The 21,589-nt window shown below is 39.9% G+C and overlaps 1 protein-coding gene across 1 annotated transcript in view; it reads left to right on the top strand.

Annotated features, from left to right (window-relative positions):
* Window positions 1-21,589, top strand: part of inpp5f (inositol polyphosphate-5-phosphatase F) — a 192,797-nt gene that overhangs the window by 64,226 nt on the left and 106,982 nt on the right. Inside the window, exon 2 of the mRNA XM_068002246.1 lies at window positions 6,290-6,370. Within this exon, the coding sequence (XP_067858347.1) occupies window positions 6,290-6,370 (81 nt within the window). The remainder of the gene's footprint in view (window positions 1-6,289; window positions 6,371-21,589) is intronic.

The following is a 21,589-nucleotide window of genomic DNA, read 5'->3' on the forward strand; positions in this document are numbered from 1 at the left end:
ATAAAATTCCCCTTACTGTCAACCAGTTTGTGACTTCAGAGGAAACATTGACCAAGTTTGGGGCTGGAGGTGGTTTTTGACCAGTGGCAGTTTTTAATGCTGGGTATAACATTTGCTGTTACAACTGCAGTTTTGCAAAGCAGCAATATTGCCCCTATTTTTTTTTTGTGTGGGTGCTGTGTATCAAGGATGGGCAGGAGGGCACTGATGATTTGCATTAGTATGAACACATAAACTGTCCAAAAAAGTTCTTGAGCTGCTCCCATTGTGAAGTTGAGCTTTATAGGTGCAAAATAATTATGGAAATCTGGGTCTAATTGTAGCCATATCCCTGCATGTAGATCAAGCTTATCATAGCTCTGATCTCTGTTGTGATGTGACACCCTAATCCTGTTTTAGTCACTGTCCTTCTCTCTAGGTGCTTTCAGTAATTGTACAGGTCTCTTACCTTTTTGTCTTAATGGAACCTTTTGTCAATAACCCAATTCTTCAATAAAGAATGGATTCAAGGTAGTCATTTTTTGATGTAGTTTTAGCTTGTGGTTCAATTTTGTCAAACAAATGTACTTGAACTGAATGCTGTATGGTGCATGCTTTGTCTATTAATGATGTGGAGATGCCGGTGATGGACTGGGGTTGACAATTGTAAACAATTTCACAACACCAAGTTATAGTCCAACAAATTTATTTTAAATTCCACAAGCTTTCGGAGGCTTCCTCCTCCCTCAGGTGAATGCTGTGGAAAACGGTTCCACACCGTTCACCTGAGGAAGGAGGAAGCCTCCGAAAGCTTGTGGAATTCAAAATAAATTTGTTGAACTATAACTTGGTGTTGTGAAATTGTTTACAATTGTCTATTAATAACCCAGATGCTTTGATCAGAATGTCTGCTGTTGCTGCAGTATTGTAGCAATGTGGAAAAATGTACTCAGGAAATGTTTTGCCTGGGGCTGAGGGGACAGGTAGCTGGGGCAAGTAACTGTAACCCTGGGGTCACTTTCATTTTCTCTTTCTCTTCTCCCTCACCCTCCCCTTTTTACCGCCCGCCCCCCCCACCCACCTCCTTGGGGAGACATCCAGTTTGTGTTGGGTGTCTCTCCATAAAGCAATATTGCTGTTATTCTGACTCCATAGCATGGCGATTTAGTGCCATTTACTTTTGTTGCTTTGGTGCCAATATACTGTTCAATCATCCTAATTTAAAATACCCCAGTTCCTCTTTCTCTTCCCCCACTGGTCAGGAGAGTGTGGGAAACTCTAAGCCACAGTTCTCCTCAGTCGCATCAATGCTGCCCTTAGATTTGTTTGTGTGTTACTTCTGCTTCTGTGCTAATCTTGCCTTCTCATTTTAGCACGAATTAACCACAGAAATGTTATCATTTTTCAAACTGAATAATTTTGTTCTCTGGGTGTGGGGATGTTTTTAGCCTGACATTGTGGGAGTCCTGATAAATCTTTATCAGGTAGAGTTCTGGGGGCTGCAGTGAATACAGCCTGTTTTCATGCAGAGCCTATTGTTTGGCAGAATGCCCACAGAGTTAGCCGATCAATGGAGGAGCTCCTATATGCTGGCAGTTACCCTGAGCTGTGGTATTGAGTTTCTTGCAATCCTGCAGGATTAATGTGCAGGAAAGGAAATTGTGAACTTTTATAATCAATTGAATTTTTTATAGAAACCATTTATAGTAGTTTGACACTTGCAGGTTAATTGCAGTGCATAATTTTGCCTTTGCCCTTTCCCTTGACTTGTGTAAAACCAGATCCTGCTTGGATGGAATATGGAGTATGCAATTTCATGGAAATTTATTAATGAGTGATAATGTAAATCTGGCTAAATTATTGCTTTACTCAATCAATGTGTACATCCATACTTTTATATGCTATCTTTAGTAAATTGAGACTGCAATTGATTTGACGTCGGGCATTGTAAAACTTTTTGTTTACTTTTTTAAAAAAAAACTGCCTGTATCACAGTTTTAGATGTATCTTTTTATGAATCTTTCTAGACCCTAATCAATTACAATATAAAACTTAAGATCTGTTTACAGTCCCTGTAAAAATGGGATTACTTCTATTTTGAGGACTGTGGGGAGTTAGTACTGTGGCAGTGGGGAGTTGTAAATATTGTAAATGAAATTGTTATTCTGCAATGTGTTCTGAAAGATTTAAATAAAATTAAGGCAATCTTGCACATCACAAATTGTAGAGAAGGTGTTTATAATTTAAAAAAAACATTTTCCAGTTGTTTAACTACCCCATTGCAAATGCCAGTTCCAGATATTTAGTCATTTAATATTGTTTTGACTTAGATTAATTTGTTATGCACACTCATTTTTAAATGGCGTTTACGATCTTAGTGCTATAATTTCCTTTTGGGCGTATTGATTGTGTTCCTTTTAACCCTTGCGTTGCTCCATTCTAGTTCTAAAAATTTTGATTTCATGTCCTTATTGACGTATCATATTTTATTATAAAATCTAGTTTTCAGTGGTGAAGCTGTGGTTTGAAGAACTTTTTGGCTTCATTCAGCACAAGAGCTTACACAGGCTGCCTGCTTGTTTCTGACCATGTCCCAGTGTGCTAATTGTAGTCCGTTGATTGGGAATGTAACTGCTACAGTTTGGGCCTTCTCCCAACATTTCTTTCTTGTGTCCATAATGAAAAGACAGCTTCCATGAGCAGACGTAGTTGCCTTTGAGCCAACATCTCTGGTCTTGTGTGTGAAGGAGCATGCCTGGGATTAATGGTATATAGTATGTCAAAGATCAGCCAGAATGTCCACCATGTTCTCCTGCCTCATTTGAAATGTGGAAAATACAGTGGTTTTAGACCAGTGTTTGCAGGCTAAAACTAATAGATTTGTTTACAGTTTGGATAATATGTAGAAGCACTGAGATACTAAGATCGTTGGGTGGGTGGGCACACGTAAAACCAAGTTTTGTCGCTCTGGAGCAAAATTATTTTTTTATATTTTGTAAGAACCACCTCATGGGCGGCTCAAATTGTGATAAGTTCATGGGCCATAAATAGTCAAAATCAATCCGTCCTTGTGTGTGGCTGTCGCTTTTGTTTTGCCTTCTGTCCAAATTAACTTTTGTTCAAGGTTAAGTTTCCCTCATTACTTAACAATGATTAAACTTTGGAAGCTGTGTGGCTGTCGTGCTGAAGATCCTCACTTGGAAATGGAAAAATATACCAGCAAAGATACTGACTGGATTTTTTTACATGAGCAGTTGACGAGGATGAAGCAAATGGTTCAATTTTCTTTGGATTTTATTTTTGGAATGGCTGAGGTGCTATTATATTGAAACTCAAAAGGATTCATAATGAATGTGGCAAGACTGGCAATTAGGCATTGTGTGTAGCTACTAATCAGTCCAAATTACTCTACTCTTTCAATATCAGCGTTGCATGGCAAGTCAGTTACTGCATCAAGATGGCATTAAGCGATCAGGACATCCTATCATAAGAATAAACTTGAAATGTTAATGAATTGAGGGAAAACTGTCCTGAGATGTTCAATTTAGAGATTAATGAGCAGGTTGGAAATTAGATGTTCATTGTGGGAAATATACAGTGATTTGAAGTAAGTAGAAATACTTCGGAATAGTTTTTGCTCAAGAGTTGGAGCATCATTATGACTCATTTTAATCACTAATGGTTATAAAAAAAAATTTCTGGGTAAAACCCAATAGCACAAAGTCAACTGTGTACTTGCCATTTAATTATATAATTCCTCATAGGCTTGTTTTCATCTTAAATCAGGAGAGCCAGTTAGGTTATCTGGAATTATAAAGGAATTGTGCTTCCACTATGAAATTTTCACTCATTCTGCATCTTGCAGAGGGTGCCTTTTTTAAAAAAAAAGTTGAAAATATTCTTTGATCTTAGTTCTCCTGAGCTTTTGGCTAGAATGAGCAACAAATGTTTTGAGTGCAAGAGCATGTTCTCTAAAGCATAGCTGCAGTAAAATAATGTAGCTATTTGTAGGTTACCTAAGTTTGTTGTGGCCTTTCCAGGAAATCATACCAGCCGTGCAATCACAGTTGTTGTGCAAGCTGCTGTCTAGATCATTTTAAGCATGTAGAATGAGTTGGTTGGCCTGCTTTAGCACTTCTTTCAAAATAGTTTGAATCACTGGTTTGACCACAGTAAGCTGCTGTGTGTGCTCCTATGTGCTAAGCCATGGAGAGCTGTTCTCTGCATAATGAGCACAGCGACTGCTCTTGCTTTAAAGTGACTCTAGTGTATTACAGGAAGCTATTTATCGAGAGCTTGTTGGGCAAACAGTTTTTGTTTTCACAACTAATTAGGAAATAATGTGTTTGTGCAGACAATCTTTGTATGTGGATTGTATGTTTTTGTTCATCTGGCTCAGGAAGAAGGCTGGCTGGCTGGCAGATAACTATTCACATTTATGCCCCATTCTCCCTTCCAGGATTGTGCATTGTGTCTCTTGGCATTGGACACAAGCTGTTCTCATAATTTTCTTCCATTGTTCTTTCCTCTGCGCTCTTAGTGTGACTTATGCTGGGATACGATTCCTTAGATGTTGGGGGGGGGGTGGTGGAGAGGGAGAAGGAAGAGGGGTGGGGGAAGAGAGGAGCAAACTGTGTTCCAGTTTTGAAATGATTGTGGACAATTTGAAATAGGATAAGGCTGACTGCCTTCCCTCCCCCAGCAGGAAAAAAAACTGTTAATGAATATTTAGCCCAAACATTCATTGTTCAATATTGGAACCATTCTATTACTTCTGTCACCCCTGGCATTTATTACAGTTCAAATGGTTCAAGGCAATTGATGCGTTTTGTGTTGTCTGTTTCCTAACAACTCCTTCCTTTTGAAGTAGCAGAGACAGCTTGTGTTATTAAATTGCCTGAAGGACAGAAAGATTGCTTCTGTTAGCCAGTTCATCTTCCTGTAATATGGAAATGTCCTTGGATCCAATGGAAGGACAGTTGGTCAATTCTCTTGCTGACAACTTGCTTGTCTCAACAGCATAATTTACACCAAGCACTTTCTCTGCTGAAATCCGAAGGCAAGCTTGACAAAAAGCCTTGTCTGTGAAAAATAATCCAGTCCAACCAATTTATTTTATTCTCTTTTGGCCTGATGTCCTTGCATGGTGCTTACAGACGAGCTTTTTTTTTAAAAAGGTGCTTTGTTTTCAAGCACTTCAGAATGAAATTGGGCTTTTGAATTTTTTTTGCTCCACCAATATAGTATTACTATTGAACAATCATTAAATTGTTAGAAATAAGATTTCTATTGTTGCTACTAATGTAGGCATTTTTTTTCCAATCCGAGTAAATGATAACAATAAGGTTTAACCACCTGAATGGGCTTCTCTTTCCAAAATGGGTCTTGAGAACCTTAATAAAAAGGCATGGATCGTTTGTTTTCTCCTTGTTCATGTTTACTGAAACTAGGTGTGTAGTTCAAGCAAAACAGATTGCAAAATTGTACCTCAGAACTGTCATAATCCATTACTGGTGAATTGTTCATTAGCATTTTATAACAAATTATATAATTTTTATATTATAGCCATACTTTCTTTTATAACAAAGTACCTGCCTCTCTTTTTTGTGTATTAGAGATGTAGGAATGGTAATTTTTAGATGCTGCTTGTGCAATTCATCCTTAACCATAGTACAATACTGACTTTGATTAGCCATGATGTGGAGATGCGGTGATGGACTGGGGTTGACAATTGTAAACAATTTTACAACACCAAGTTATAGTCCAACAATTTTATTTTTAATCCCACAAGCTTTCGGAGGCTTCCTCCTTCCTCAGGTGGGATTAAAAATAAAATTGTTGGACTATAACTTGACTTTGATTAGCAGATAGAAGTTAGATTATCCATATTAGTACTGCATTTTATTGATTGTTGTGTAACTATTATTTCCAGGCCCTATTGGAAAATGACTGCTCTAGGCTTTCAAAGGGCAAGATCTTTTTTGTACAGTAATACATCACCTGCCAATTACCTTGGCTGAGTACTGGGACAGCAGTGTAATTCAGAACTGGTTTCCATGACCACCATGTAACATTTGCCTGAGGAAGGAGGAAATCTCCGAAAGCTTGTGAATTTAAAATAAAATTGCTGGACTATAACTTGGTGTTGTAAAATTGTTTACAACCATGTAACTTGTTATGATGGAGTTCTCATTTATTCCACAGTATCAAAGTGCCCATTTTCCATGATTTTTTTTTAAAAGGAATGTTATGGTTTTATCTCCATGCCGACTAAGGAAAAAATAGTAATAATTTCTTTTATATTCAACAGCTACTGATCTGCTGCTGGCCTGGAACCCTATTTGTCTAGGTCTGGTGGAGGGAGTCATTGGGAAGATTCAGCTTCATACAGGTAAGGTTTTACTCACTGAACTGAAATAGTTTTGTGGCAATCTGGACAATGTTAGTCGAACCCTCAGCAGTAATGCAGGCAAGGCCTTTTCCAATATAATGAAGGTGGTGCTTCAAGATTTCCAAGATCACAGTATATTAAAACATTATCCACAACTTGTGGAGTGAGGGATGAGTAGTTAGATTTTGTTATCTTTATGCCCTCTTTCCATCATGGAATCTGCTGAATAAATTCCTTTTTTTTTGAGGTGAACAATTTTTAGTTAAGACATTTAACTGCATTTTTCTGTTAACTGAAAATTGAGAATCTGTGACTGAACAACAATCACGAGTAGATTTTTCTCAATCTTGTAATATGGTTATAATGGTTCAGTGTATGTTGTTGTAATATAGGAATGACCACTGATTCACTCACTGATTTAATGCTACTTTATTCCAGTGAGCGTTCATTAAATAGATTAGATTGTGATATGCTGTGGCACCTCTGCTCATTTTATGTGTGTAAAATTGTATCATTTGGTCCCTTTGGCAATCTGATCACTGCTTCACAATCTCTACCAATGAATTATGACAATCTTTTGACACTTTTTCTGAATTAGTATCATCTATAAATTCTCTTTGGGGCACAGTGACCTTAACAAATAAATGCACTGTGCTGCCCAGTGTGGAGAAAACCCATGCAGATTTGGGTTCAGTTCCCAACTTGTATTCAGTCTGCTGATCTCTGGGGAGGCAGCTGCAATTTGCCTCCGTGTTCCTGAGCTAAGGAGTGAGGACAAACAGCCACTGTTACTGCTGCTGATCAATGTCAGGGGGTGGGGGGGTTGAGTGTGAGATCACATACACATTGGTTAAGGCAAGATCAGACTCTGCAATGGTGCCCTAATGGGTAAATTAGCCTGTGGCTAGGTGTACACATGGCAAATGGCCACTTGGAGAAGGCACTAGAAGGCAACCAACATCCCTGGGATGCAGCCATACCTTTTTGAGGGGAGAAATTAGGAAAGGGAAAGGGGCAAAGTCCATTCGGCAGCTGAAATTTAAATCCTGTTTTTTTTTGTTGTTCAGGAGAAGTAAACTGGCTTCTGTTATTTCTGTTTGACAGGATGGCTCCACTGTAATTTATTTTGCTGGTGCGATCTTGACATGACTACAAGCTCATCACAAAAATGAGGGAGGCCATTTGGCCCAACCTGTTTTTTTTTTCTTCTGTTGAAACCTGTGGTTCTCCCCGACCTCAAAATACAGCATCTAAGTGCATCATCAGTTACTCCAATGTGTTTTTTTGTCTCCGCTACCCTACCCAGCTTATTATTTATCGTTCTTTGTGTAAAGTACTTTCTGGTATCAGTCTTGACATTGTCTTTTGCTGGATGGTCTGTGTTCCTATGTCCTGCAATCACTGTTTAACCTGCCAGTCATATAGTCGTTGATTTTCTGAAGAGCCAGATTTTTCTTTCCAAAATCTGAACCCATTAAAGGAGTTAGTACCTTTTTAGGGTGCAGTACTTTAAGTCGAGAAGGCAGATTTATCCTCAGCTCTCTTTCCCTCACCCACAAAAAAAATGCATTCTTAGCCTTTTAGTTTTTAATTACAAAAGAACTCTTGCTCTTTTGAGGGCTGCACTTTGAAGTCTCAGCTAATCTGTGCACTGTAAATCAAGCAAGTATATGGAACAGACTCTTCTCTAGACAAGTTGCCGCCTGAGGATATCTAGATTCCTCTTTATAGGACACATCATTTGCACCAGATCTGATCTGAGACTTTTGTTTCATGTTTTTTGATAATTCTCTTGTAGTAAATCGTCCCAAGACACTTCACATTAAAGGCGCTATATAAATGCAAGTTGTTGTGCAGGAAGGGCAGTAATGGACAAATATAAGTTGCGGGTACCTGGTATGGGGGAAATTCCTCAGGTAGCTTGGAACTCCGATATAGACACATAACTTTGTGTATTGATTTGCCTTCTATCCAGTCAAGTTCAGCAACTCAGTCAACATGGCAACTTTCATGCACAGAGAGGGCAGGATACCCCCAATAATCTGAACCTGAATGATTTGTTGAAAGTTAAATTAGCAGATTAATTGCCATAATTTCTCTTTTTAGATAATCCTGATGGTCCCATCAGTTATAATGCTCCTGTTGGCAACTATTTTGTTTTTTGTCTTATTCTGTTAATTGTTGATATATACTGAAGCAGAACTGGGGAAGTTTGGGACACCAAATAATTCTTTAAGTTTGCATTCCTTTTAAATAGCATATTTCCTCCTTCCTCATACCTATATGGCAGCAGGGGATTTGTATAATGTCTGACTGTGGGGAATTCTTTGGATTTTAGCTTAACCACTTGAACGACTTCCTCTTGCCACACATTGGGTTGTAGGACTCCATTCAGAAACAAGGATATTCTTTTTGGTTCCTTAAACCTGATGAAATAATGAATTAAAGCCCAGTTCCCATTTTTTGGGTTCATTGTTTAATTACATATAATTTATGCTTTGCACATACTCTAAAGTTGCAATGTAAATCCAGAGTTGGGCCCCCACCCGATTCCAGAGGGAAGTTAATGAGACTTTTCCAAGGAGATAGCCTCTCAACCCTTGGGTCTGACACCTGAAAGGGATGACACTCCTGGACATCCTGAATACTCTTTTTTTAAAACTACCTGGAGTTAATTTAAATGAATGCTTCTGCCTATGAACTCAAAACCATCACATTTTAATAATTGAGAGGGGAGATCTGCTCATATGTGTAACGATGCCTGCAAGGCACACTCCTGGACTGGAGAATCGGAGTTCCAGTCAGGCACTCTAAACCAGGTAGTGCCTGACTGGAACTGAAACTGCAGCTCATGATCTCTAAGTGCAGCATCAGTAACCATTTTGCCAGCAAGCAATGTTTATAGTTAAAGGGTTGGCATGCCTGGCATTCATTTTAACTTAATCTCTGTGAACTTTTTAATATAAGTATTGCTTTTGCAACCTGACCCTGTATCTCTTCAGATCACCTGGAATGACTGATGTGATCACGTGCTGCCTGGGAAATGCACCAGGGTACTGAAGAGCAGCGGTGTTAACAAGCGCACTGTACGACTGTTACATGTTCAAAAGTAATGCACCTGGTGGGTTTGCATCAGTTCTACTACAACATAAAATAAGCTGATATAAGGGAACAGCTAGGTCCAGACATCACCCTCTTGAGAGAGCTTTAGGAAGAAGCTGTAATCAATATGCACAGCAGTCCCCATCTAGTTTAGTCGAAGTTCCAAAGCCATTTTGTTGTTCATCCCTCTTTACTTGAAATGGGTCATTTGAAACAAAATATTTAATTGTGATCTCTCAACTTTATATTAAAGCACTTTAATTTCTAAAACTAGTTGCCATTTTAAATAAGCCCCAACTACAATAAGGCTGTGCCTTATTTTTTGCTTTAAATTAAGTTCCATCCAGACCTTTTTGAAAATGACCTGCATATAATTTGATCATTTGACAAGTGTGTCTGAAAGATTTTCTTGTTTGCTGGTGATTAATGGATTGGACCCCCCTACCAGGACTGCAGTAACATGTCTGCATCAAAATAAAGTGAGTGTTTAAAGCTGACAGGACCTCTGCTAAAAGTAAGAAAGATTAGGATGAAAAGAACAAGGAGGATAAACATTGGAGAATGATTGAACTCTGGTTATTAAATAGTAATTGTTGCAATTTTGTATAATTGTTTATAATGTTTATTAATTACTATAAGTACTGTAGAATCAAGTATTCTGCCCACAGGTCAATGTTCAGACAGATTAAGGATGTAAGTATTTACACATAACATAAGCAATAATGTTACATGAAAACTATCCAATAAAGATTAATCCAATTTATGGAGCAGTGTTCTAACACCTTGAGCTGTAAGTCAGTGTATATCTCTGGCTGGCAAGTTATTGGTAGAATTGTAGTTTTAGCAATTCTACAACCAACAGCTATTGAAGCAACTACTACCTTGTAATCAACTATTGATCATGCTGTTAGGTTGACTGATCTAATCACTGCAAGTTAATATTGCTAGTGGGTAAGCTTCTCGAGGCCATAATACTGGATTAAATTAATACTTACCTAGGAAGGTGTGAGTTAATTAAGAGCAGCCAATATGGATTTGTGAGAGGCGAGTCATGTCTGACAAATTTAATATAGCACGTTGAGGAAAAAAAACTATTGATGAAGGAAATGCCATGGAAGTTGTGTAAGTTGATTTTGAAAAGGTGTTTGATAGTGATACAGGCTTGATAAAATTCAAACACGTGATATTGAAGGCAGTGTAGCAGTATAGATAGGAAGTTGTTTAAAGGACAAAAAAACAGCGTAGCGTTTAATGGATGTTTTCAGACTGGAGGGATATAAACAGTGGGGCTCTCCAAGGGGGTTGGTGTTGGGATATATATTGTAGGCAAAATGCCCTGAGTATTGCCTTAATGTGCCTTCAAAAGGGAGTAAATTGTCAGACCGAACAATGGGCAACTAAGGCTAATGCCAATTAAAACCTTGAATACTCATGTGAAACAAGGTATTCTTTACAGAAACATAGGCTATCAAGGCCTCCAGCCCAGAGATAGCTCAGTAAGAGATATAATTATGCCATTCATTATTGGAAAAAGTATAGAAGAGATGGCGTACCAACATGATTGTTTCACATAATTGATACCAAAAAGATGTGAACTCTTTGATCATGTCACTCAGATTGGTCAATTGAATTGACTGTTTCTTTGTAAATTAAGGATACATTAGATGGTGTTTTGACACTGAATATGTTCAGTTCTTGGTTTTCTTAGTTTTTCTTTAGTTCTCGTTCTTTTAGTATCTGTGTCTAGTATGTGGTAGAGGGGTGTATCTGGGAAGAGTATCTCTGGCACACAGAAGTAAGATTGTATGGCTATACTGGCCAGATACAGGTAGATATGTCACTTAGATGTACATGTTTTCCTGAGATCAAGGGAGGTGAGATTTAAGGCAGCACATAAAGTGGATTTACGCAGGAGCAGAGGATCTAAGAGGAATGTGCAACATCTCTACAGACAGGTTCATTACCCCAACATCCCAGAAGACTATTGCCATTGTCCCAAAGATAGGTGAGACAGCCAGTTGAACCATGCCAACTCCTAAGGGAGAGTTCGTACAAGATCTGGAAACATTGCTAGCTACAAGCACGTAGACCTTAATCCATTTAATAGATTGACTATTTAATGCTGTTAACTTGTCAGCTGTCTAAGTAGTCTTATCCTAAATTAATCTTGCTGATCTCAACTGTAAATTGATAATCAGCAATCCAGTTAATGCTGAATTAATTTGAAAGAACTGAACTTGCCCTTGTAACTCCTGTTCATTTTGTTAATCATACACTAATTATTTGCATGCTCAAATGTTTAGGTTTCAGTGCTGCTTATGATTCTGAAGTTAAGCTATTTTTTTTCTTTGATTTGGCAAGAAAAGACTTGATGTGCCTCACTTTTACCCCCACTACCAAATAACATGTTAACACTTAGTGTAGGCTCACATTGCAAAGAACGGTCACTTTGGGAAAGTAAAGAGAGATGCATGCAGCTGTGAAACTAAACAATATTCTGTGTTCAATAGAAAAATACCAAACTTGTCCATGGTAAAATCAGTTTAAGTCGATTGATGTAGCTTTTTGCTTCCCAGATTTTGAGGGCATGTTCAAGTCTGGGCTCCCACTGCTCCAACAACTTTGATCATATGGAAACTTTATAAGCAGACTGAATCTCCTATGTACTGAAACTTGCATCTTTATTCTCTGCCATGGTTAGTTAATCTTGAATTGCAGTCCGTTACTCATTGGAGAACACAAAATGCCCACTACCTTTTCCTGTCACCTTGAACAACATAAAATATAACTCTTAAGACCTCTATGTACAGGCTAAAACTACTATCCAGAATTATTTACATTTTTTTTTAAAGTACAGAAGCCAAAAGATAAGCAAACTACTATAGAATAATAATTGCAGGACATATACAAACTAGGCTGACTTTTTTTTAAAAAGAAGTATTCCATAATTCTCAATTTCTCTTGGGCTCTTAGACAGTCACGTGACATGATTTGAAGTTTGTGAGCACCCTATTCATCCCCTTTATGTTTAGAAGCAGACAGAATAGAAAACTGAAGAATGACTGTGCATTGATATTTAGACATTGGACTCCTTTGATATAGATGCAGTCTCTTTTGAAGATGGTCTGCTTAGAACTTGTAGAGAAACATCACGTTAAAAGTGCGTTAATGGCTAAAATCATGTCTCCTTACCATGTCTCTTTACTCCCTTTTTAACTAGCCTGGTTTTAACAACCAGTGACAATTGGAAATTACATTTTTTTAGGCTGTTATCAGAAAGAAGAATTAACATAAAGTAGCACTGCAGTGGATGTCATGGAAATGAATCGTGAGCCATGTTTTGAGTAGCCAGATGTAGATGTGAAACAAAAATACATCTTGGTCAGACATCCACATTTAATAAGTCAACACAGGACAAGGAAAATTTCATGACTGCCAGAGATGCCACTGCCTGGCTTCCATTTTTAATATGGATTCAACTTAATAATTTTAAAATTAAGTACATAGAATTACTATTTTTGTCTTGGGTACCTTTGAGTACATTCAGTTTAATTTCTCTGTTTACAGTTCTGTGCATCCAGAAACACATGGACGCAGACAAGCCAGCCTTGCAAGTGAAAAATGTGCAGTTTATTTTTGGCCTGCGATGTGATCAAGCCTTAATATAAAATGACCATATTTTTTAGAAAAAAACTTAAGGTAACATTTGAATAGCTTGGTGGTTTTTTATTTTTGGAAGACTATGATAGCACATGTTTCCTTCAAGATGATACTTCAATGCAAGCACATACTTCACATTTTCAGACTTAAATTGGTGTGCACAGACATGTCACCAAACCACTTACCGATACGTGCTGTGTTTGTGTGTTCATGAAAAGCCACCTCACAATGTAATTGTTTCCAATGTATTATTACACCTGCTCCTCAGACCATTTCAATGTGACAATCTGACATTATGGTGGCATTCCAATTCTAATACAAGAGCTTGATTTGCAATGTGCCCGTAGTTGCTGTGCAGAATAATTGCTAATTAAATACCCTCAGCCTTTTGAAAATTTATATTGATATTTTTGTCTTTGCTTTGCATTATTTTACAATTACAACTGCAGATTTCCTGCTTGTAATTAATTCACATACAAGGAGGAGCAGTGTGGTGGTGGTAGATGGCGGTTGAAATTACAGGAAGTTAGTAAACATGGTGTCTTTTATACCTGTTACATGATGCTTTTGTAACCTTGTGTACAGCAACATCAGTATTCTACAATACCCCAGTTCTGAACTGATGTTAGTATGGGTTTTGTTGTGATGACCTGGTTTCTTAAGCGGCTATTTTTTATCCTCTTTCTCCTCTCCTCACATCAAATCATTTCATGATTGTCAAGTTATTACTATGATGGAGCTGGCATAACACCAATAACCGTCAGAAGAGATTCAACAAATCCTGGGATCCTACGTTGTAACCTCGTTGTACTGTTTTGGTCATATGTTGGATTTCCATTTATGTGGATTTTGCACCATAACGGAATATCTATTTGTTCTGGCATGAATGATGTTGAAAAAATGAACAAATTTGCTTCCTGGTCAACTGTTCTGAGTTCTGTTTGATATCCGATGAGCAGGTTTGAGAAGGAGGCCACCATACCACTTTTCTCCTCTTTCTCTTTTCTCTCTCCACCCTCATTCCAAAAAAAAGTTTGATGTGAACACCTGCTTAATCTAGAAAGCTGTAAAGAGGCATCCTAGATGTAATACCCAAACCACTTGATCAATTTTGAATGAGAAACCAGGTCATGGGTCATTCTGCCACATGCAATGGACGGGTGACAAATTTGATGCGCTGTGTCCAGATGAGAAAGGGAGAGAGGAAGTAGGTAATGGATGATTGAATGTTGGAATTAAACATATAAAAGATCTGCTAGTCAATCTACATTTTGAGTCTTTAAATTGGTTCATATTGAAGCAATATTGTAGGGAAGGCTCTCAAACCCTGTAATCCGGAAGCATACGCTGCCATCTGGCAGTTCTTATAATCAGAAATGAAGTAGGTAGAAATGTATTGCACCTTCCTATTTTAGGTTCAACAACTATCTCAAGTGTTGGGATGATTGCTGTCATTACACAGCTCTTGTGTGAATTTTGCTGGGCTTTCGGAGCAACCTCCATTGTAATTGTGGCTGGCGGTAGAATTGTTTGTGCCATGTAATATGTTTTATTGAAAAATCTAGAATCCTATCTTGCTGGAGTATCTGATTTTATTAGGAACAGTTAGGTGAAGGAAAATCATCATAGTATTTTTTCCATTGAGAGAGTTGAATAATGCAAACAGCCCCGCAAAGCGAATACGATGGGTACTGCCGTCTGGGACCGCTTTGCATGCTCAGAATGATTGACTGTGACAGTGATTTGAAGAACTCCTGCTTTGGTTAATTGTTGTGTTGTGTAAGTATGGAGAGAATTGCAAACTTAAAAGGAAAAGCAGCCTGTAGAAAGTTAGACACTCAGCATTCATTAAAGTGAAGCTTCATGAAAAATTGAATCTGGATAAATATGCAACTAGTTTGTCAAAAAAATTGTTTGGCTCTGGATTATGCTTGGATCGTTATTTCTGTAAAAATAGTAAATTTATAAAATGACCATGATTCATTCAGCCAATCAATGGAAACATAAGACTGAAACACTTGGTGAACAAATAGTATTGTACCCACTAGTTACTACTTCAAAGCACATTTTGAAAATACAGTTGAACTTCACTATAACAAACCCCCTTGGGACTTGCAGAAAAAACATTAACGGGGTGCTCACTATAGTAGGGTTTGCCTTTTTTTACCCTTTTTTCTTCAGAAAAATGAAGAAACGACCAATTTGGATTGAACATTTTTTTTTATTCGTTCATGGGATGTGGGCGTCGCTGGCAAGGCCGGCATTTATTGGCCATCCCTAATTGCCCTTGAGGTGGTGGTGAGCCGCCACCTTGAACCGCTGCAGTCAGTGTGGTGAAGGTTCTCCCACAGGAAGGGAGTTCCAGGATTTTAACTCTGACGATGAAGGAACGGCGATTATATTTCCAAGTCGGGATGGTGTGTGACTTGAAGGGGAATGTGCAGGTGGTGTTGTTCCCATGTGCCTGCTGCTCTTGTCCTTCTAGGTGGTAGTGGTCGTGAGTTTGGGAGGTGATGTCTAAGAAGCCTTGGCGAGTTGCTGCAGTGCATCCTGTGGATGGTACACACTGCAGCCATAGTGCGCCAGTGGTGAAGGGAGTGAATGTTTAGGGTGGTGGAAGGGGTGCCAATCAAGCGGGCTGCTTTGTCCTGGATGGTGTCGAGCTTCTTTTGTTGTTGGAGCTGCACTCGTCCAGGCAAGAGGAGAGTGTTCCATCACCCTCCTGACTTGTGCCTCGTAGATGGTGGAAGGGCTTTGGGGAGTCGGGAGGTGAGTCACTCGCCATAGAATACCCAGCCTTTGACCTGCTCTTGTAGCCACAGTATTTATATGGCTGGTTCAGTTCAGTTTCTGGTCAATGGTGACCACCTCAGGATGTTGATGGTAGGGGATTCGGCGATGGTAATGCCATTGAATGTCAAGGGGAGGTGGTTAGACACTCTCTTGTTGGAGATGGTCATTGCCTGGCGCGAATATTACTTGCCACTTATGAGCCCAAGCCTTGATGTTGTCCAGGTCTTGCTGCATGCGGGCTCGGACTGCTTCATTATTTGCGAATGGAACTGAACACTGTGCAATCATCAGCGAACATCCCCATTTCTGACCTTATGATGGAGGGAAGGTCATTGATGAAGCAGCTGATGATGGTTGGGCCTAGGACACTGCCCTGAGAAACTCCTGCAGCAATGTCCTGGGGCTGAGCTGATTGGCCTCCAACAACCACTACCATCTTCCTTTGTGCTAGGAATGCCTCCAGCCACTGGAGCGTTTTCCCCCTGATTCCTATTGACTTCAATTTTATGAGGGCTCCTTGGTGCCACACTTGATCAAATGCTGCCTTGATGTCAAGGGCAGTCACTCTCACCTCACCTCTGGAATTCAGCTCTTTTGTCCACGTTTGAACCAAGGCTGTAATTAGGTCTGGAGCTGAATTGTCCTGGTGGAACCCAAACTAAGCATCGGTGAGCGGGTTATTGGTGAGTAAGTGCCGCTTGATAGCACTGTCGATGACACCTTCATCACTGCTGATGATTGAGAGTAGACTGATGGGGCGGTAATTGACCGAATTGGATTTGACCTGTTTTTTTGGACAGGACATACCTGGGCAATTTTCCACATTGTCGGGTAGATGCCAGTGTTGTAGCTGTACTGTACTGGCTAGAGGCGCGGCTAGTTCTGGAGCACAAGTCTTCAGCACTACAGCTGGGATGTTATCGGGGCCCATAGCCTTTGCTGTATCCAGTGCACTCAGCTGTTGATATCACATGGAATGAATCGAATTGGTTGAAGACTGGCTTCTGTGATGGTGGGGATATCGGGAGGAGGCCGAGATGGATCATCCACTCGGCACTTCTGGCTGAAGATGGTTGAAAACGCTTCAGCCTTGTCTTTTGCACTCACGTGCTGGACTCTGCCCTCATTGAGGATGGGGATGTTTGCAGAGCCTCCTCCTGTTAGTTGTTTAATTCTCCACCATCATTCACGACTGGATGTGGCAGGACTGTAAAGCTTTGATCTGATGCGTTGGTTGTGGAATCGCTTAGCTCTGTCTATAGCATGTTGCTTCCGCTGTTTAGCATGCATGTAGTCCGGAGTTGTAGCTTCACCCGGTTGGCACCTCATTTTTAGATACGCCTGGTGCTGCTCCTGGCATGCTCTTCTACACGCCTCATTGAACCAGGGTTGATCCCCTGGCTTGTTGGTAATGGTAGAGTGAGGAATATGCCGGGCCATGAGGTTACAGATTGTGCTGGAATACAATTCTGCGGCTGCTGATGGCCCACAGCACCTCATGGATGCCCAGTTTTGAGCTGCTAGATTGGTTCTGAATCTATCCCATTTAGCACGGTGGTAGTGCCACACAACACATTGGTGTCCTCAGTGCGAAGACGGGACTTCGTCTCCACGAGGACTGTGCAGTGGTCACTCCTACCAATACTGTCATGGACAGATGCATTTGCGACAGGTAGATTGGTGAGGACGAGGTCAAGTAAGTTTTTCCCTCGTTTGTTGGCTCATCACCTGCCACAGGCCCAGTCTGGCAGCTGTGTCCTTCAGGACTCGGCCAGCTTGGTCAGTCGTGGTGCTACCGAGCCACTCTTGGTGATGGACGTTGAAGTCCCCCACCCAGAGTACATTCTGTGCCCTTGCTACCCTCAGTGCTTCCTCCAAGTGGTGTTCAACATGGAGGAGGACTGATTCATCAGCAGAGGGAGGGTGGTAGGTGTTAATCAGCAGGAGGTTTCCTTGCCCATGTTTGACCTGATGTCATGAGATTTCATGGGGTCCAGAGTCGATGTTGAGGACTCCCAGGGCCACTCCCTCCTGAGAGTATACCACTCTACCGCCACTTCGAGTGGGTCTGTCCTGCTGGTGGGACGGGACATACCCAGGGATGGTGATGGAAGAGTCTGGGATGTTGGCTGAAAGGTATGATTCTGAGTATGGCTACGTCAGGCTGTTGCTTGACTAGTCTGTGGGACAGCTCTCCCAATTTTGGTACAAGTCCCCAGATGTTTGTGAGGAGAACTTTGCAGGGTTGACTGGGCTTGGTTTGCCTATGTCGTGTCCGGTGCCTAGTTGTTTGATGCCGGGTGGTCCGTCCGGTTTTTTTATTCTGGTGACTTTTTTAGTGAGATTTTACAACTGTGTGGCTTGCTAGGCCATTTCAGAGGGCAATTAAGAATCAACCACATTGCTGTGGGTCTGGAGTCACATATAGGCCAGACCTGCTAAGGACGGCAGGTTTCCCTCCCTAAAAGGACATTAGTGAACCAGATGGGTTTTTATGACAATCCGGTAGTTTCATGGCCACCGTTACTGATACTCGTATTTTAATTCCAGATTTGATTTAATTGAATTTAAATTCCCCAGCTGCCGTGGCAGGATTTGAACTCATGACTCTGGATTATTAGTCCATGCCTCTGGATTACGGTAGCATAACCACTATGCTAGCATAACCACTATGCTACCGTACCCAGGTTTTTTCAAAACAAAGCAATTATCTGACTTAGATTCTTCACGTTATTCATGCTTTTCTATGCACTTTTTATTTCTATCTTCTTAACCGGTCTGTATTTTTAAAACATCTGGGATTCACCGCTTTACCAATGAAAAAAGGGGGCAGACAAACAGTTCTATCAATGTTTCCTCCTTGTCGAAGAGTAATTTGCTATTGGCTTTTTGTGCCAACACAGGCATTATTAGCATTGACCAGAGTTTTATTGGGAAAGAGCTGATTTTTTTTTTAAAGTTCAGTTTCGTCGATGTTATGAATGTCTCTGACTCTGACTTTAGTTCTCAGAGATGGAAAAACATGAGTCAGCCATACGTGAGCCAACTCCGTGTCACCCTTTTCGCCAGGACTGTCTTAAATTTGAAATCACGCCGCTGCCTAAAGCAATCCATTCATCCATTTAAACATTTGAAGTTTTTGATGCCTATAAGAATTTTTCGGCCTTTACGCATAACACATCGCCTGATGCTCGTTGCAGTTTGTCTGCAGCTGGCAGGGCATCTTATTGGGGAACGAATGCAGATGTCATGTGGGATTCGCACTACAATAGGTTATCTTTTGATTTAACCTTGGATTGAATTCTGTAGTTGTTTGGGTTATTCTGGGTTGATCTTGAAGTGTTCATTGCAGTATTGAAAAAAAGTGTCTTGCCGCTGGGATCATTAAAACAAGGGGTTTATTATAAGTAGGGTTTGTTATGTTGAAATTATACGGTACTACCTTCAGTTTGAATTGCACCCAACAAGTGAAAATGACATTCAGTCCTGAAGGTGTGTTCTAACCAAAATTGTGATGTGTAGGTCATATGTCCAGGTCCGGTTTTGCCTGTCCACAACAGGAACATAGCCCATGCAATGGGGATGTTGTTTAAACACAATCAAATCAATTATAATTAGAGTAGACTGTAGTAATATAATGAGCCAGTTCTAAACCATGGTGCCATTATTCATGTTTTTAAGTCTGCAGCTTCAGCATTATTTGTGTTTGGATACGTTGCACTTTAAAAAAAAAATAATTTCAATATGAAACACAAACTTTGTTAAAATCATTTCCAAGGCATAGTAATATCAATGCTAATATGGTAATACCCAGCACCATAGAGCAGGTAATGGATTTGGATTTGAATCATGCTTCACTAGTTCCTGATTTTTTGAGACATTTTGAACAGGGAGGATCTGAGCTAAGACTGTGACATCTGTTGGTGGGAGAAGCAGAGCTGAAAGCAGATTATGTCCAGGTGACTTTAGTGTCTCCACAGAGCCAGTACATGTACCCAGCACAAAACTTCCTGACTTTTGGTATTAAATTGATACTCGATGATAGAAGCCAAAAAGTTGTCTGGTGTTGGAAATGTCACTGATGGAATGTGGTGGGGGGGGGTTCTTCTGACCTTGAAGTTAATGTTTTGTTGCAGAATAGGAGGAATTGCACATTGTATATGACCTGAGTGTTCTCTATTGATGAAGGTTGGAGGGTATTCCATTTCTTCAGCACTAACATTACTCTTGTTGAGCGAAGTCTTGACCTAAAAATGGGGAGTAGACCAGGTGAAGACTCTTGACCTGTCCCAAGACCTCCTTAATTTCCGTACAGTAGTGTCTCTCAATCCTATTCCATAGTAAATTATTTTTTGTGAACGTCCATTGAATCAGGATTTTAGTGAGAAAGCAAACTTTCTCACTAACTAACTTAAACCACTCAGTCAATGGAAACAAAAAATCAAAAACTTGCACAGATTTGTACTTACAGCTGATTATCTTGAGTGCTGTATGGAAAATAATATGGTGACTATTGTAATTGCACCAACTGAGGTGTCCTTATGAACTAAATGAAGTTAAGGGAATCAAGTGATATGGGGATAGGGCGGGAAAGTGGAGTTGAGGTAGGTCAGCCATGATCTTATTGAATGGTGTAGCAGGCTCGAGGGACTGTAAGGCCTAATCTTGTTCCTATTTCTTATGTTAAATAGATATTGTAGCACCATCTTTAAACTAAAGCCCCTGCCTTTATCTCTGGCTCCCTTTTTGGTGGAATTTTAACATGGAGCTGCTGACTCTATGGAAACCATATGCTCAATCATTTAAAGCAGTTCTGAAACGTTTGCAAAAACTTCTTCAGTAATTGGACCCCCTGGGTCTATTTATTGTAGCTGAGTGTAGAGCTCAGAGCTATAGCTATATGTTCCTCGGAATGTTGCTGTAACCTTCACTGAGGCATTGATCCTACTTGCTATCCAATTTAAAAAAATAACGGGGAAGGGGATAGTGGTAAGTTGTCTGTGTTCTGTTCCGAGTTGCACTTGCCAGCGATTTGAATGGGATTTTTGGCCAGTGCCCAATTATGGGTTTTCAATTTGTGTCCACTTGGACAAGCAAATGTTTGGTCCCCTCTCCTCTTATCCTGCCAGGTGGATTGGAGTTAAATCCATGTCGTTTGGGTGCGAAGCCATTGCCTCTTGCTAATATTTTACTGAGTTTTACAACAGTTGTAAAGCGAACATTTTTTTTCATCCCATGAATAAGGACCCAAATTCCAAACAATTAACTCTAGGCATTGTGGGATTTTCTGATTGACTGACTTGTGTGCTCCAAGACGAATATTACAGATTTTGAAATGCAGTGAAGTCTTCATGCATTTGACACAAACTGTAGGAATGCTATAGATTACATACTTTTTAAGAACTAGTTGTTGAGTTTATAGTAGATTTAGAGCAGATCTTCTCCATGGTTACTTTGATTTGTGTAGTATTGGTTTGTCTTTGCTTATGTACTGAAAATACCTCGATTTCCTGTGGAATTTCCCTGTTCAACCCATCTGCAAATGGGCATCCAGACAGTTCCACTGAGAGAATGGCAGTGCTAATTCTGATGTGTGGACTGACTGAATGTTTACTAAGGTGTGACATAGCAATATTGTTGAGTGGAGAGGGATTAGGATATTGA

This window comes from Heptranchias perlo, chromosome 21 (assembly GCF_035084215.1).
Source record: "Heptranchias perlo isolate sHepPer1 chromosome 21, sHepPer1.hap1, whole genome shotgun sequence".
Taxonomy (NCBI): Eukaryota; Metazoa; Chordata; class Chondrichthyes; order Hexanchiformes; family Hexanchidae; genus Heptranchias; species Heptranchias perlo.